Here is a 17,391-nt window from a genome sequence, read left to right on the forward strand (position 1 = left end):
TATTTTTTAAAAAGTAGAGCTCTTTATGAAAAGTGAAATTGATCTTTCTTCAAAATCATGTAAATCAAACATTTGGTTTACCCACCACAGTCATTCCTAATGCATCCCAGGAGTTCTGCAAATAAGAATATTGATTTCAATGATCTATGGAGGTGGTGTAGTGAGAACTGACAAATCCATACTACAGCTAAATGACTCCTACAGTCTTGGGTGTGGAGTTATTTATATGGTTACTCTCACATGACAAATTACTGATATAAGTTTTATTAAACCATTAACAACCATAATAATATACTTTTAGAATATTAGGCATTACATAAAGGATCATATATAAGGCTGGAAGGAATTTTAAGATGATATATAAAGTCCATCTCTTTCTTTACCAAGGTTGCACCATGTACATCCAGTACAAATTGAATAATAAATATAAGAAAATAAAATTTGGTGAGTAAAGTATTGACAGGGAAGATTAGTAGATAAAGTTCTACTTCAGATTAGTAGATCAAGTTCTACTTCCTTTTTAATGGACATTTCAGTAGAAAAGAATTTGATTTCTGTAAGCTTCAGTTTCCTAGTTTAATAACAAGATGGATTTATGGACAACAATGCAAATGGAAGATTTCCATTCCGTTTTCTCAGTGTGGCAGACTGAGCTCACTGGAATCTGACCATAATGTGATCTACCCTTTTATTGCATTTGCCAGAATTTCCCATTATTAATATCATGCTCTTCTCAACCCAGCATTTGCTCTTGAGCTGTGCAAATGATTCCCTCTTGCCGTTGATTCTGCTTTGGATATTGGCCAGGAAAGTTTTCCCTGTAAGACCATATTATTTCCTACTGTCTACCAACCTCTATTCCATAAGAAGCAACTCCATTGCCCTCAGAAAAACACATGCCCTGGGGTGTCTTCTGCACAGCACCAGCTGGGCAGAACAACCTGCTGCATTCTCTGTGGCCTAATGAGCTGAAATAATCAGTGATGAGCTTCATCAGACTCTCATTCCTCTAATCCAGGATCCAGCATTCCTGGAATGAAGATTCCTTTTTCTTGCCTTGGTGGGTGCAAGTAAATAACTGCATTAGGAAAAAAACCCAGCTTTCAAATAAGAACCTTTCTATGTAACATACATTCACTGTTGCATTGTGGCAACACTGTAAGAGTTTGCAAACTAATTTGCATGCAGGCTGTGAGCTGCTTTTGTAGCCTTGAAACTCGTAATGTGTAATACGGATGTTCACAAAGGGTCTCAAAAATATGGATGGCTTAATTACAACTTTAAATAATGAAATTGCTTAATCATACTGACAGATAAAAGCACCTGAAAACCCTGATTATGTACTGTATCTGCAGCATGTCTTTGTGCTGTCATGCTGTAACTTCCATGTGTCTTAGTAAATTAGATCCGTAGTTCATTCATGATGAAATAATTCTATTATAATCCACCTTGCTTGTCACTAAATTGCATCAAGCAAACATGTCAGTTCAGTAACACTTGATGACTACACCCCGTGTTTATTTTTTAACTGTATAACTAGAAAAGCTGCTCATTTTTTCATTTTTACATAATTTTTCATCATGTGCTTAAACATATGCCTTTCTAGCCTTTGACATTGCCAAGAGACTACCCAGATGTGGAAAGCAAATCAATGGAAAATCAACACCATCCTTTCTTCCTGAACTACAGACATCCAGAAATCTCTAAGGCTGGAATAAACAGCTCGTGCACATACACAAATGAATTTATATTTATTGATAGCACAGCCTCTTTTTCTCCTAACCTGCATTTGGGAGGACAAAGATGTCAGTTCTACCTTAGTGAAATGCTGCAACCACCTCCTGAATGCTCCAAAGCCAACCTGCTTTTCTTGAAAGATAGACAGAGGTGCCTCAGAAGACTGCCCAAGTAACAGCTCTGGCTCTTCAGCAACATTTTCAAAACAGTTTGTGCACGTTTTGTAGAAACTCTGGTGGCACAAGTGATAAATCAGGGACAGTGTAAAATAAAAATATTAGCAATAGCTGAAAAATAAGAAAGCAAATGTGACTGTTCACTTTCACATTATAGCTTGATAGGGAATTTCAGTCCTAGGCTTTATATTTCTAGAGTTCCCAGAGTACTGTTGGAACAGAGCAAGTTAACAGACACTTTAATCCAGCTTGTTTAGGCATATCAATAACTTATATATTCTCTAAGAATTTTTTGGGGGCTTCCCAGAGTGTGCTGAAAGAGCATTATACTTGTTATTATCTCATGATACTACAGCCAGTTTTGAATTCCTTTTTATTCTGTGCAGAATTTCCTTCCTTTTTTTTTTTTTTTTTTTGGCCTGATTTGATCAAAAAAAGTAGTTGTCTTAGGGTCTAAAGGGTTTAGTGGTTGCAGTAGTTCTAACTTCCCTTGATAACAACCATAACTACATATCTGAAAAACAGTTTCCCATGTAAGAACCAAAAGACAACACATAACAGGAGCATTTTCATGAGAGTTGTCCTCACTCATCTTAAGTCTTTGGGAACAGTAGGACAGCACAAACAGGTCTGAAAATCCCAAACCATTGTAATAAAGCTGCCACGGTCAAAAAATTGAGACAATTGTAAAATACAGAACATAAAACCAGAAACATATCCAAGTAATTTCAAGCAAATGAAAATATAGAAATGATAAAATACTCAGCTTGGTTGCTCCTTAAGGGCTGCAGAAGTTTTACAGAAGCACAGAGCAGTCAGTGCCTTTCACACTGGGCTGGACTGCAGAAATCAGAAACGCACATCACCAGATCAATCTGTAGGCAATACTTCAGAGCTGGCCCAAAGGAAATTTGTATGTCATAAAGCAAGTTCTGGACAGCCACTGGGAGCAGTTTGTAAAGATTCTGTTATTAGCAGTGATGTAGCAGTTCCATTAAAAACATATATTAAAGGAGCTTCTTTCAGTTGGGATCTCAAAGAAAAATTTCGGGAATTTATCAGCACTGGTGACTCCTCCTTGTGCTGCCAAAAACTGTTTTGAAGCAAGTTGCTGAATAAAAATTTGGCAAAGACTTTTTAAGTTCTGGAATTATTTCATCTCTGTTGCAGGATTAGTGTGATTCATTTATCATTTCTCTCTTACTGGTTCTATAGGAAAAAATCTGATTTCTCTTTGTAGTTTTATTAAAGGTGTATGCATAAAGCAGTGCATGTTGGAAAGTGTGGGACTGGCAAGCCTGAGGTCTCTTATCTAAGAGGGGAAATTTCATGCACAGAGATGATGGAAACTTGCACCATCCTGTCTCCTCGGTGAACCCTTAACCCTCTAGGACTGAGAATACCGTGTTCTGTCCCTCAATATTCACTCGTTTTCTCTCTCTCTGAGAGGGAGGCCACTTACAGTTTTCATGATATGAATGGTGTTCTCAAAACCAGATGCACACAACTAATCAGTTTCTAAAAATCCAGCATATAAGAACAACTTTCACTCAGAAAAATGCTGCTGTTTTAAAAAAAAAAAAGTCCAGATACCAAATCAATGTCACTTTACTCTCTTATCATGCATTACCAATTTCTTCAGAAGTCAGTTCCTTGTCTCTAATGTCCTTGCACAGTAGCAGGGGTTGAAGGGCTTGACTGGACATGGCTCTTTCTGTGGGTAAAGACCCTACTTGTGTGTGTGTGTGCTCGGTGAAATGCAAATGGAGGCCTTGCCTTGATCCTTCAGCATCCACGTGCTCACACAGACACAAACCTCTTTCTCTACTTCCTGTTTTACAAGTGAGTGTTTGGGGCTTTTCCACAATTAAAAGCACTGCAGGTTTATTTTGGATTATTCAAAGCAATTTATTTCATCTTAGAAAAGAAACAGTAACTTTCTGCATGTTTATCAATTTTTTGCTGACTTAGGATGACTCCAGATCATGCAGCAATTCCCTGTTTTTTAATGGGATCAATACCAATTTTGCCTGTGGGCTGGAAGACTATTTTCAGAGTGATAACATCCTGAAAATAATTTTCCATTGTGAATAAAAATAAGTACGTGAAAAAATTGTTAATTTCTGTCTCGGATGCCTTCTTCCACTAAAAAAAAGTGTTCCTATTTTATTGATTTGGGGGAAGGAAAAATGCCTTTTGGCTTGACTATCCTCATATTTGTATGAAAAATGTAATATCCGTGATGAACAGAGTGTGAAATACATTGTGCATTGTCCTGTTTAATGGTATGCTTTCCACTGTCACCAAATGCTTGAATGCCTTGGTTCATTATCCAAACTATTATTTTGATTTGGTTCACAGCTTTCCAAGAATTTCAAAGAAACAGTTTTTATATTTTATATATTATTCTTAGATGGCCCAAATGTATATTTGTCTGCCCAAATAATTCACTTAAAATCGCATCTATCTTTCTATCCATTTGAGACAATTAGATAGTGATTTAGGTGCCTTTTACTGACTTTGGTAACAAAACTTTTTGTAATAAGGTCTCGGGTCTAATAGTTAAATATGAGAAAAGAAATCACAAAAAAAAGCTGACAAACACATCATGATACTCAATTTAAACCTTTGCATGGGAAACTCAGGAATAAGGTCATGATTCTGAAACAAAGGTGACACCTGCATTTCCAAGGAAACTGGAATAAGTAAAGGGAAGGAACCACCTCTGTCTGGGCATCTGTTGCAGTTGGTGGGGAAAACCACAGTCTTTATTACCCAGCATTACAGACTTGAACTGGTTTTCTTTAACGTGGTTCTTTCTGTACCTTTTTCCCAGATTACTGGTAATGGATTCTCCCATAACTAAGATAGTTAATTTCAAAAAGGATGAAACTGGACTATCTAAATTTTTTTTCCCCCTCATATTTCTTATAAGTAATAAGGATGCCTTCAGTGTAAAGTCTGTTACCTCTGATGAGCAGCACCTTCTGCAGATACTCATCTCCTGTGTTAACCTGTCACACTAAAGGCACACAAGCCCAGGGTTATGGCACTATCAGGTTGTGCATCCTCAGCACAGGAAGCGAAAAATTCACCTTGCAAAGGCCATTCAGTCTAATGTGACAAATAGGGCTAAATACACTGAAAGCCACACTGCAAATAAATCCTTAGGTTTATGAACTAACTTAAAGACACAATCTTCCTGGAGATAACTTGGCAGCCACTACTGTGTAAAGGGTTCAGGCACTTTTATGCAAGACTGTTATGGCCATGTGGTAACATGAGGCTTCAGATGCACTGCTCAGGTGTAACTACATAAAATGTTACGTGGATCCTTGTACTCAGCCAAGAATGGAGTCTGCAACTAAGCTGTGTGCCATACACATCCACCACAGAAATGAGAGCTAGAAAATTAAATTAAACTTGTAATGACAATAAGCTCACCTTCTTGGTCAGTGCCTTGAAACAATGAGTAGTCTTGTGGAGTAGATAGAGCCCAAAGCAGCTGGTATCATAAATTTTACTGTTCCACAGTAAGAATGATAAATGATTTCACTAGTTCATGCTTCACCCTATTCCAAGGTCACCAGATTCCTCTCAGCAAAAACAAGCTATGGATTGTTGTCAGGCTCATAAAGTGAGCTCAGCAATAAAGTGCTCTTTTACTGTGCTATGTCTGTGCTTGCTACCAGCTGTGGCATTGTCTTCCAGAGTCATACATGCAATGCCATCCACAGCGTCCTGTATCACAGTGCAGATGGTCAGAGCATGGACAGCACTTAGGTAAGGCCTAATTCCCAGGCTTTTCTTGGAAAAACAAAAAGCAACAACAAGGAATCTGAGGATATGCCACTACAGAATGAACTGTTCTTAAGATGAGGTTTCCTGAGGTAATTCAATATCTAAGTATGCAAATTTAGCATCTAGAGCACTTAAATCTACTTTTTAAGGTTTAGCCTAGCTTCTTTTCATATTGAATGGGATCATAACTTGTTTTTTGATGTGCTTTTAAAATATCCTGTGCTTTCTAAGGTAGATCATTCTGGGTATATAATTAGTAGCTTGCATAATTTTACTACTTGGAAGTGAAAGCTTCTGACTGCCTTGTCTTCAAAACCATGCAAGTTCCTTACCAGCCCACTGTTCACATATGTTTTATTTTCAGTTTCTTTTAACTTACTCCACCATATAGGGCAGATGGAGCATGAAGAAGTAAAGAAGCAACCTTTATGAGGTCCCTTCATGACAAAACTAACAGCAGTATCACCACGACAGTATAAATTTATCTTCATGGAAGCCTGGTCACACAACCCATAAAAAACTTTATTTATACTTTAATCTTACTTTCTTTTTCAGCTAGAAAGAACAGCTGAAAATATACAGTGGAAATCAACTGACAGTAGCCAAATGAAAGGAAATCAATCATGTGACCTAAAAATCTCTTCTATCTGTAGTTTCTATCATGTAGGAGTTTTCAGTAGAAGTTAGGAAGGTTCATGACCAAGTTACAAGAGTCACACACAAATTTCAGTTGTTGAGAGGACATTCTCACTGTGAGGTTATTAAAGCTGACTGCACTGACTGATAACACAAACTTTGTATTATCATTAATTTAGATGCTTAGCAAAGAGTTTAAAAATAGAAATCCATCTTCAGTGCTCAGAACAGCATTATCTGAGGTGACATCAGTTACTCCTGACTTGCAATCTTCAACATGATTTATTGTAAATTTGCTTTGAGGCACTGTAAGATTTCATATCAAGTACAGCAAAAACTGATTCCAGACTGATCAGTGTAAATGCAAAGCAAGTACTATGGTCATCACATGCTTTCTTACCACACTCATCTGATAATCACAATGAAGATCAAATTTTGATGTATATATTTAGAAATTGAATTAGAAAATTAAACATTCCTATATATCTACATCTTCAATATCATAGTTTGGACTCAGAAACATGAAAAAACTTGCTTTGAGAAAATACTGCTTTGCTGAAGTCTGTCTCCTTTTATCTAAATGATCTTTATCTTGCTTAAGATTAATAAAACTATGAAAGGCAACTCATCTCTTTGATAATAATTTTCTTGTGATATACTCTTAATAATAAGGAGACATTATATACAGCACAGCAGATAAAAGAAGAAGTCTGCAGATTGGCTTTACACTACATTACAAATGCCTGTGTGTCAGCATAGTCTTTACTGAAAAGGTTTCCATCACTTCCATCGTGCTGATAAAGCAGATTTTTAAAAAATGATAAATGGAAAACTTTTAGGGAACTATATGCAATGTCATGTCTCTATCCATTGCCAAAGGATATAAACCTCTGCTTACCATTTAAAATGATTCAATTAAAAACCCTAGTGCATAAAATGACTCAAACCAAGTCAACTCACTTAGATCTTTTTATGTGGATCTCAACTGGAGTCGTAACAGTTACAAATTGCGGCATAACTGCAACGGACTTCAGATTTCCCAGGGCAGCTATGGAGTTGTTCTCTGTGGTTTGGAGAGGGGGATAGAGATAAGAGAGGAGCAGGGTACCTGATCCAGTTTCCAGTGGAATTCGGCAGGCCGGAAGGTGTCGGCCTGGTCGAAGTCCTTGCGCAGCAGGAACACGAGTCTGCAGTTGTGCACGTACAGGGCGTAGTGGTGCCTGTTCATCTCTGAAAGGAGGGACCGACACCATCAGTGACCTGAACCATCACCAACACTTTGGGTTAGGGGAATGTTTGAAAGCATTATACACATAAAAGACAAATCCCAACCGAATAAAAAAAAAAAAACCAAACGCCAAAAGAACTAATTTATATTCCTATAAAATATTAAGCTATTAGAGTGTCCAAAGCAGGGCGAAGAAGATGGTGAAGGGCCTTGGGGGGAAGCTTTATGAGGGACGGCTGAGGGGACTTGGTCTGTGTAGCCTGGAAAAGAGGAGACTGACGGGAGACCTCATGGCAGTTACTTTCCTTGTGAGGCAAAGAGGAGGGGCAGACACTGATCTCTTGTCTGTGGTGACCAGCGACAGGACCCGAGGGAATGGCCTGAAATTGTGTCAGAGGAAGTTTAGGTTGGATATTAGAAAATGGTTTTTCCCCCAGAGGGTGGCTGGGAACTGAACAAGCTCCCCAGGGCAGTGGGCACAGCACCAAACCTGACAGAGTTCAAGGAGCGTTTGAACAGCACTCTCAGGCACATGGTGTGACTTGGGAATGGTCCTGTGCCAGGAGTTGGACTCAATGACCCTTGTGGGACCCTTCCAATTCAGCATATTCTGTGATTCTGTGAAAATCTACAGCTGTGTTACTCAAGAGGAGAACCAGTGTTGGATACTTAGGCAGTCATCAGTCTCCCCAGTAAGCTCTTAAGTCAGTGATGCTTAGGGTCGCACCGACCCAGCTTTTTTCTCAGACCCAATTAAATGAGGAGAGATGGTAACACTCTACTAATGTTGATATTCCCTTTGCATAACATTTTTTCAACACATAGACTCACCTGTCTTGTCAGAGTTGCAGAGAATAGTCTCTTTCTCAGCTCTTAATCCAGGACTAGGTCCATGTTTCATCCACAAAGTGATGGTGAATTGATCAGTTAAATTTTTCGGGACTATTCCATCTGGGATTTTGGCTCCTTGCTTTCCATCAAATTTAAAAATTATGTCATTGCTATCCATGACAAGCCCAGCTGTCCAGTTAGTTGTTGTACTGGGAGATGGTAACAGGTCAATGGCACCTGAGGAAGCTCCTGCAAATTACATATAATGAGTAACAGGATGAGAAACTAATGAAAAAGCTGTGAAGATTAATGTAATATAGGCCAAGGTTCTGATTCCCACTCTTTAGATTACTTTTAATACCCAAATGGTCCTATTAGCTTCGATGCCAAACCACATAAACATTCTAAAATATCAACCATTGTAAAGCAGAAAGATTTTTCTAGATTAAAGGTATTGCACAGAAAACTAGAGAAAATATTTTAAAGTTATCTTTCTTGGATATTTTCATAATTCACTAATGAAACTTCTTCAGTTATTTCAAGAACTTCTAAGACTAAACCCAAATTTTCTTCATTAATCTTCCTTCCTTGACAGTATGAAGATACATGGTATGTGGGGATGATGTGTTGTAAAATGCAGGTGACAAGTCACGTAACGTCCAGTAGACAGCCACAGATATTCACAATAACATTGGTATGAATGTCAGTACATATGTAGCATTCACCCTAAAACAGATAATATCACTTTAAGGCTGGTTTATGGCACATACTTGATGGTTGTAACTCCATGTGTTCTTATCTAATGACGGACTGAGATGGAAAACACAGTGGTGCCAAGCCCTGATAAAATAGCACAGTTCTTTACAGCTTGTGTTTTCTTACAGCTTAACAACTGTCAGGCACTATTAAAAACATGTAAGGAGCTACCCAGAGCATTTACCTCGCTGGGGAAAGACAGCATTTAGCAGAAAATGTGATTCCAAGAGTAAAAAGCACAAACAATCTTCGTATTCTTGTTGATGCTTTGTCAAGTAAGAATATGGTGAACAAACCGTGACTGCATAAAAAAATCCCCTGCTAAGATACTCTTCCCTCCTTCAGCATCCAAGGAGAGAAAAAAGATCCCAGCTCTCTGCAGGAGTGCAAAATTTTAAGCCAAGAGTGTGTGGAAATGTATCATATGGATTTTTAAAAAGGTATTATAGTAATGATATGAAAACATTCACATCACTCAGTAACTGAATGCCTTGACAATTCTCCAAAATTTATTACTGTAAAATGAGGCTATTTTGAAGTGATAGCAATACCAAACCTAACACCTACATGCTTAGAGTTTGAGCACAAAGTGTATTTCTTTTATAAATTGTAATTCTGGATAATACACCACACTGCATTGCTTTAAATACCCCAATGTTACCAACAGGAATACATCAAACTCAGTTTATCCAGATGGCACAATTTGTGACAAACTGTGTTTTGTTTTCTTTCATTCAAGTCACTAAAAAATAAAATTATTTGCACAGAGCACAAGAAATATCATTTTCACACTCAGTATTCTTTTGTGCTAATTTTTATGTTGATTTTTTTAAACTTACAGAAGGACCAGAAATTCCTTGCACCATGGTGTATTATCAAAGGAAATATGCTTTTAAATGGGCATATGCTTATATTAGGTAAATTATGGGTGTAAATAAGCTTCATCTCTCACTCTATCTACTCTGGCCACTAAAATTTGGAAAGATCTATTTTTTCCAATAGAATGAATCTGAGGGGAAACTCCAAAATGGAATTCTCTCATATTCACAGAACCATAGAATGGTTTGGGTTGGACCAGTCCTTAAAGATCATCTTGTTCCAATCCCCCTGCCATGGCAGGGACACCCAACCTGGCCTTGAACACTCTCATACAGCTTGTTGAACTCTGATTTGTCAAGCTGCCCAGGTAAACTACTTTATTTTCCCAACTTAAGGACAGGCTTGTGTAAGAGCATTTGGGTAATCAGTACAGAGCTCAACAGGTTCTACTTTATCTGCCCATATTTTTATGGAGATTTACGGGTTAGTTTGGAATCTCATCCTGTTAGTGTGTGTTAATCCTGCCCTGCGAAAAACCACTGGATTATGTGCTTGGGAGATTTAGCTGGAATAAATATGCTTTTTCTATCTTCATAAATCCAGCCAGAGTCCCAGGCTGCTCGGCCATGTACACAGACGGACCTGGAGCAGTGCAAGCAGGATGTATCTGGAGGTGTTCCCAGAACAGTCTTGTCATGCCATGGATCAGTGCACTCCAAAAATGTAGTGACTGATGTCCTTCTCTTCAACAATGCTTCCAGAATAATGCAGGAGCCACTGATGAAGAACAGTTTTGGACTGACACCCCCGAGGTAACCCTTGCATATTAAAGTGCTTGTTGTTTCACAAGCAATTTATGCAGTTGGCCCCACCTCCTCTCCCAGTCCTGCATATTTGGGCTCCAAACTTTGTGCCAGGATAAGCACAGAGTGATGCTGCCTGCTGAATTGGACCAGCCTCCTGGCTGTGCTAGAAGCTAATCAGCCAACAACACCAAGCCTAAATTATACTTTTTGATCAGATCAATTTTCTTTGAGCTTCTTGCAAAGCTACACAACCCAGGATAAAAGACAGAGGGCGGAATCTTACCCGGAGCATGGCCTTGAATCAGTGTTTCCATGTTTCTGTTTCCCAATTGCCATAGGTGAAAATTAGCAATCCCATTATTTTCTATTTTATCTACATTTAGAAGGAAAGAAGACAGCACCATACCCATCTTTCCACTAGATTCCAGGCTCTTTAACCAATTCTTGGTTTTAGTGTGATTTATTCTCGATGTTTTTGCAGTCCAAATTGTGCCTTTTAGACAGTCTTTACTTTTTATTATTGTCAGATGACAAGGTGAAAAAATGCCTACTAAAATGCTTTGAGGCACAACAATAATAACTCCTTGACTTTAAAAATGACTCAAGTGTAATTTAATCATTTAAGCTGCCCACCCTGACCATCAAAGTGAGTGCAAATCACGGAGTTATGGAAAAGCAGACTTAAACCATACACTATACAACAATGAATTTTAATGTACTGTCCTCAGCATCTGTATTCTCCAGATTTCCAACAGATAAATGAAGAAATGAGCACAGGATTTATAAACTGGGTCTTTAACTATACAGAGAGAGCCCTGCATTTTCTACAGCACAGATCTGTGCGTGATCACTCAGTTCTGCACTCTCTGCAACTGCACAGTGATTTTTTGCTGGTAGAAAAAAATTCAGGCTTTTCTTCTTTTTCAAAGAATTTTAGCACCCAGGCATTAGTAACAATAAGGTAATTTCTGGGAGAAAAACGACTTCTAGAAATAATGCAATGTGCAGGAGTTCTCTCTACCTTAAGGCTGGTAAAAAATATTAAATACCAAAGTGCAAGCCAGTCTAAGTGCAATTCTGATGTAAAGCACATTGTCACTTACAACCTTTTTATCCAAGTCCTATTACAAGTTTCTAGCATGTGTGCTCTCTATGAAGATATAGAAAACTTGAACAAAAAAAAAGCAGTGAGATTTTTTTTCCCCCATTTACATATACTTTTACACTATCTATTTTCTCAAGTGCTTTCCATTCTGTTCCTTCATGGATGTGCTGAGCAAAAGCTGGAAGTTCATCAGTAACTTCTGTCCTCCTGCCTGCAACTACTACAATGGCATTGACAGACCTACTGAAATGGTTTTGATCATTCTGCTTTTCACCAGCTTAGGTCTACACATGGTGCAGACTACGAATTATAGTTGGACTAGTATTGGGAAACACCTGGCTTATTCAGGAGAAAAGAGAAAGACTTGCAATTCTCTTTTCTATTACTGCAGTGTCAGCAGGTAAGGCAGTGAAGCCACACTGCCAACTGAACCCCTTACACTTTGCACAACCTTCCTCAATTAAGGAATCTTGCAGCAGCTGAAGGTACCTACTTTCAGCCTACACTTACAATGATAATATGGTTGGATATAGTGTTTTATGTCAAGGTAATGATTTGGTGCTTTAGGTCCTGTTCATAGTGATCTGCTCTGAACTGCCATTTGCAGTTCAGGTCTGTAACAGGATAAAGCAATGCTCCTTTTTCTGCCAATACAGGTTCTTAGAGGAGGCAAAAGTACTTCACTTTAGCTACAACATATTTATTTTTATTTAAATGTTAGTATTTTATGAAATCGAGTCTTGCTCAGCCTCTCAGATTTAATCTTATTAACAGGATGAAGATGCATACCGTTGGCAGATGGGTTCTCATCTGCTTTTCTAGGATCCCAGTCAGATGGAAAAAGATATAGGATTATAATTGTGATTGTTTCTGTAATCTTAACTAAGCAATTTTCAGGTTTAAAACATTCAGTTTTTATGACAATGCTACTATTCCTATTAACCTTTACTTATTTTCCCCATCTCCACTAATAATTTGTAATCATAACCACAAAATATTTTTCCCTGGGACTTGGTCTCCATTTTTTATAATTTAGTAACGCTGACTGATAATTTTAATTTACAAAATTATTTCATAAAGGTTAGTGTATTGACCTTAACATATCTGTGTGGTCATCAAAGCAGATGTAAGCCACACACCAGAACACCTCAGGCCAAAATCCAAGCATTTAAATGGAAAAAAATTGTACAATTGCTACCGTAGCTCAGACGGGAGCCAGGGAAAGACACATTGTGGAGAAGATGAGAACTAATGTTCCACACCATCAGGGCTTCAGATGAGGACTCTAAGAAAACAGAATATTAGAGGAGAAAGAGAAACAGCAGATCTCAAAAGCCGAAAGGCTTAATATGTAGCCATTGCTTTGCCATATACAGAATCTTAAAGTCTGAAAACATACAGCAGTATCTTCAAGTATTAAATCTATCTTTCAAATATAATATGTATGTTTTACACCAAGTTATTAAAAAGCACGAAAAGGGAAGAAAATAATTAGGAAACATTTCTCCAGAGGCCAACTCTTAGCTGAAGTTCATGTTTCTTAGATATTTTTGCTAAAACGATTGCCCAAAATATTCTTTTACTTTTTGTTTGTTTGTACCCTGGCACAGCACCTAGCAGAACAGAAAGCTGAGTCAGGAAGACTCAAACACAACATGGAGATTCAATTCCCTTCAAATCCCATGGTCTCCCTATGATGGCAAATTTATACCTGAAATCTCACTACACGGTCACACCAGTATTTGTATTGTATTGCAGTATTGTAGCAGAGGGAAGAAAGAAGGAGAAAGAGGTAGAATGAGGAAGGAGAAAAATAGAAAAGGGAATAGGAGCAGGAGAGAAAAAAATCAGCAGGGAGAAATTATGAAAAAGAGTTGAAAACATGGAAAAGAAGAACAGAGCACCCGACAAATATCACCACCCTCTATATTTTCATTGCTACAATCTGAAATGAACCAGCTGAGCTAAACCCAAGTACTGCATGCTTACAGGTCACAAGGAATTGGTGCTTTATCTGGAAAAAATATTATTATCTCAACTGAAAAACATATTCATACCACATAATTTCTGCAGAGACTTTTCTGAGTACGTTTCACGATCACAGCCCTTTCCAATGTAGTTGGTCTGCAATTCAATGGTGGTGTGTATTGAGGAAACTGGTCCATCACATGTTTCTAGATGAATGCTGGGAAACAAGGGGATGCTTCCAGAGCCAGGTTTGTATTCAATCCGTTTGTCCCAGTCTGAAAAAAAACAACAAAAAAAACCCCAACAAGATTCAACAGTGATTAAAAAAAGTGAAGGGAGTTATGTAATTCTAAATGACACATTGTTCTCAAAGGTCACTGTCTAAGGCCAAAAAATATTCTGAACTTGGCATCAATAACTTACTGTATGAAAAAAACTTGGATTTTGGCCCTCTTTTTATAAGAGTGCCAGGATCAATTAAGTAATACTAGTGCTGCTAGAGTCCCACAAGCATGGGGTACATACATACCCTGACAAGAAGTGCTAATTGGTGTCAGTCTGGATCTCCAGTGTCCATGTCCCTGTGACAGACTACAAGCTGACTCTACAGGGATGAGGTTGTCTGCTGCACTGAGTTTGGTCACATTTCATTGTTTTGTGATACGGAACAAGTATCTCTAAGGACCAGGCTATATACATCAGTCTAATATAACACATCTGTAGTGCCACTTTTTGTCTTCAAGCATCTCACTAATTTTGTGAAGTATTAATGACAGGAAGTTACAGCTGAGGACTGCTCATGCTTTCAGCCAGATCTGACTAATCTGTGGTTTTGCTTATGCAGATGTCTCACAGCCCACAATATTTAAACAATCCCTTGCCTTAGGCAGCCACCTGTTTGTGCCATACATACCACTATGCTGCTCAACTGGAGCATTTAATTTTTTAAATCCAATTAATTATGGTGTTTGCAACCTGCTTCAGAGAAAACCCAAACAAGCAGCAATAATTAAAAACATGTATTTCAGCTATCTTTGCAGTTCATATTTTCACCGAATCATAGAATGGTTAGAGTTGGAAGGGACCCTCAAAGATCATTTAGTCCATCCCCCCTGCCATGGGCAGGGACACCTTCCACTAAACCAGGTTGCTCAAAGTCCCATTCAACCTGGTCTTGAACAATTCCAGGGATAGGGCATCCACAGCTTTCCTGGGCAACCTGTGCCAGTGCTTCACCATCCTTATAGTAAAAAATTTCTTTCTTATATCCAATTTAAATCTACTCTCTTCCAGTTTAAAGCTGTTCCCTCTTATTCTTTTGCTACAGACTGTGGTAAAATGTTTCCATGTGCCTTTCTGATAGGACCCCTTAAGCACTGAAAGGTAAGATCTTCCTGGAGCCTTCTCCAGACTGAACAATCCCAACTCTCTCAGTCTGCCTCCACAGGAGAGATGCTCCTGCCCTTTGGCCGTTGTCAAGGCTTTTCTCCTCGTTGCTCTAACAGGTTCATGTCTTTCTCATTTGGTCAAGTCCAGCCAAGTTACCACACAAAGTAAGAATGTCATATTAATATGGAGATGCAAATAGCTAATTATTCTGAGGTCACAAAACTATTCAGCTCTGCTGTCTAATGGGAACATCTCTGTATCTGTGGAGTTTGCCACAAGAAGTTGCATCGTGGCATCTCTCACATACAGAGCTGAAGTTTTCTCTCAGGTTTTTTGTCCCCTGTAAAAGAGAACTCCATAAATGGAAAAATTCTAAGTCCTGGCAGTCAATGAAATCTCTGAAAGCAAATGGTCAGAGACATTCTTTCTAAATATCAGTGGGAAAAGAGTAATAGTCTATACATAAGTATATATATGCATTAAGTAGGTGAAGGAATTCGGTCTTTTTCTACAGATCATATTTCAGAAAGCTTGAAAAATAGTGCTGTCTCCCACTGACTTAAACTGTATTAAACATTTCAAAGAAAATCCAAACATCCGTGTGAACATTTTGAAATGTAGGGCAATCATTAGTCCATAGTCCAGACAAAGAAAGGATGATACAAGTCACTGGTTTGTATTTCAGAATTCCCAGATTTTCTTCATGAATTTTAATCCAAATGGTACTGATGTAGCATTTTGTTATGAAGAGGAAGCTCAGGCTTCATGGAACATTCTGAAAGCATGTTTAGTATCTCTTTTCACTAAAATCTTTAGGACTTGTACATCACTAAGACAACTATGACTACTTTATTGCCTGTGCACACATCAGTTGAGTTGCTATTTCAGTCGTAATATTCAGGTAATTCAGCCCATTTGTTCCCTATTAAGTTAGATTTGATCTACAGTATTGCATAATTTCTCGGCAATTGTCAACTAAGACAGTTCCATTAGAATTTCAGGTATCATATATGGTACCTCATTGCAACAATAGATTTCTCTTCTCTATTCATCGCAGAAACTTGAGGTTAACATTTTTCCAATTGAACAAGAGCAGCAAATTCCTTCAGATACTTCAGGTAAAAATAAAATAACTTGCTAATTTGCCGTTTTGTACACAAACTGGTAATATATGAACTATTGATCTTTATAGTCTCTTATTCACCAGTTAAGACATTATATTCCTCTGCCCAAAAGAGAAAATAAAGAAAGTCATATATATATGAAACATTTCTGACCATTTCAGCAGCTTTCAGCCCATTTTAATTTCTCAGCTATATCAAATTAACCGGCACTCATGCAAAATATTCATAAGTGAATGTGAGATGTGACTGAATTTTTAACTGTAATATATCTGCAACTGCACACTTACCCCCAGTTACATGAAGAAATTCTTATAAAACCCACGCCATACAAAATGCCACTGCTCACAAGGAAGAATAATGGAAGCCCTCTGTTTCTGCCACATGGATTGGAAGAGGTGTTTTGTTCCATGGTATTACCTTTCAGCTTGGCAGAAGTGGTAATTTGTACCCAGAGATCATAAACCCTGCACGTTCTAAATCACATTTAGCTCAGCTCTAAATTGTAAAACATCAACTAGACTTGAACAAGTGTCTTTGCAACTGGGCCCACTGCATTGTCATAGACCAGTGCTCATCCTAAACCCCACCAGCACTACTTTCACTGACTTACTGCAGATTTAGGAGTCTGCCAGGAAGTTCCTCTCCATGCTGAAGGCATGAGGCAATACTGGAGTACAATATAACCCTGTGATAGCAGGACAGCCCTCAAAGGCAGCAACAGCTCTGACACAGAACTGGCTTATTTATATAGTACCTGTACCTCCAGCAATTCAGCATCCCAGAGCTGCTGAAGCTGAGGCCAGCACCTTCTGGATCTCACCACCAGTACAGTCAGGAATGTTGGAAAGCACTTAAGTTAGAACAAGCAACAAGTGGTGGCAATATGAAGAGCTTATTTTGAGAATAACCCAAGTGTTTAATTTCATTTTGAATGGGGTGAAAACTTATTTTTCTTTCTTCCAGAATAATATCCTACCTTGGATTTACTAAAAAGATCAGCACCTTCCCTTCAGGA

At 38.2% G+C, this 17,391-nt stretch overlaps 1 protein-coding gene across 1 annotated transcript in view; it reads right to left on the reverse strand.

Annotated features, from left to right (window-relative positions):
* CLSTN2 (calsyntenin 2) overlaps positions 1 to 17,391 on the reverse strand; it is a 197,570-nt gene that overhangs the window by 43,262 nt on the left and 136,917 nt on the right. The window contains exons 5-7 of the mRNA XM_032698045.1: positions 13,953 to 14,138; positions 8,410 to 8,658; positions 7,459 to 7,580 (exon numbers count right to left, since the gene is read on the reverse strand). Of these exons, the coding sequence (XP_032553936.1) occupies positions 7,459 to 7,580; positions 8,410 to 8,658; positions 13,953 to 14,138 (557 nt within the window). The remainder of the gene's footprint in view (positions 1 to 7,458; positions 7,581 to 8,409; positions 8,659 to 13,952; positions 14,139 to 17,391) is intronic.

The sequence above is a fragment of the Chiroxiphia lanceolata genome, chromosome 10 (genome assembly GCF_009829145.1).
Source record: "Chiroxiphia lanceolata isolate bChiLan1 chromosome 10, bChiLan1.pri, whole genome shotgun sequence".
NCBI classification, from domain to species: Eukaryota; Metazoa; Chordata; class Aves; order Passeriformes; family Pipridae; genus Chiroxiphia; species Chiroxiphia lanceolata.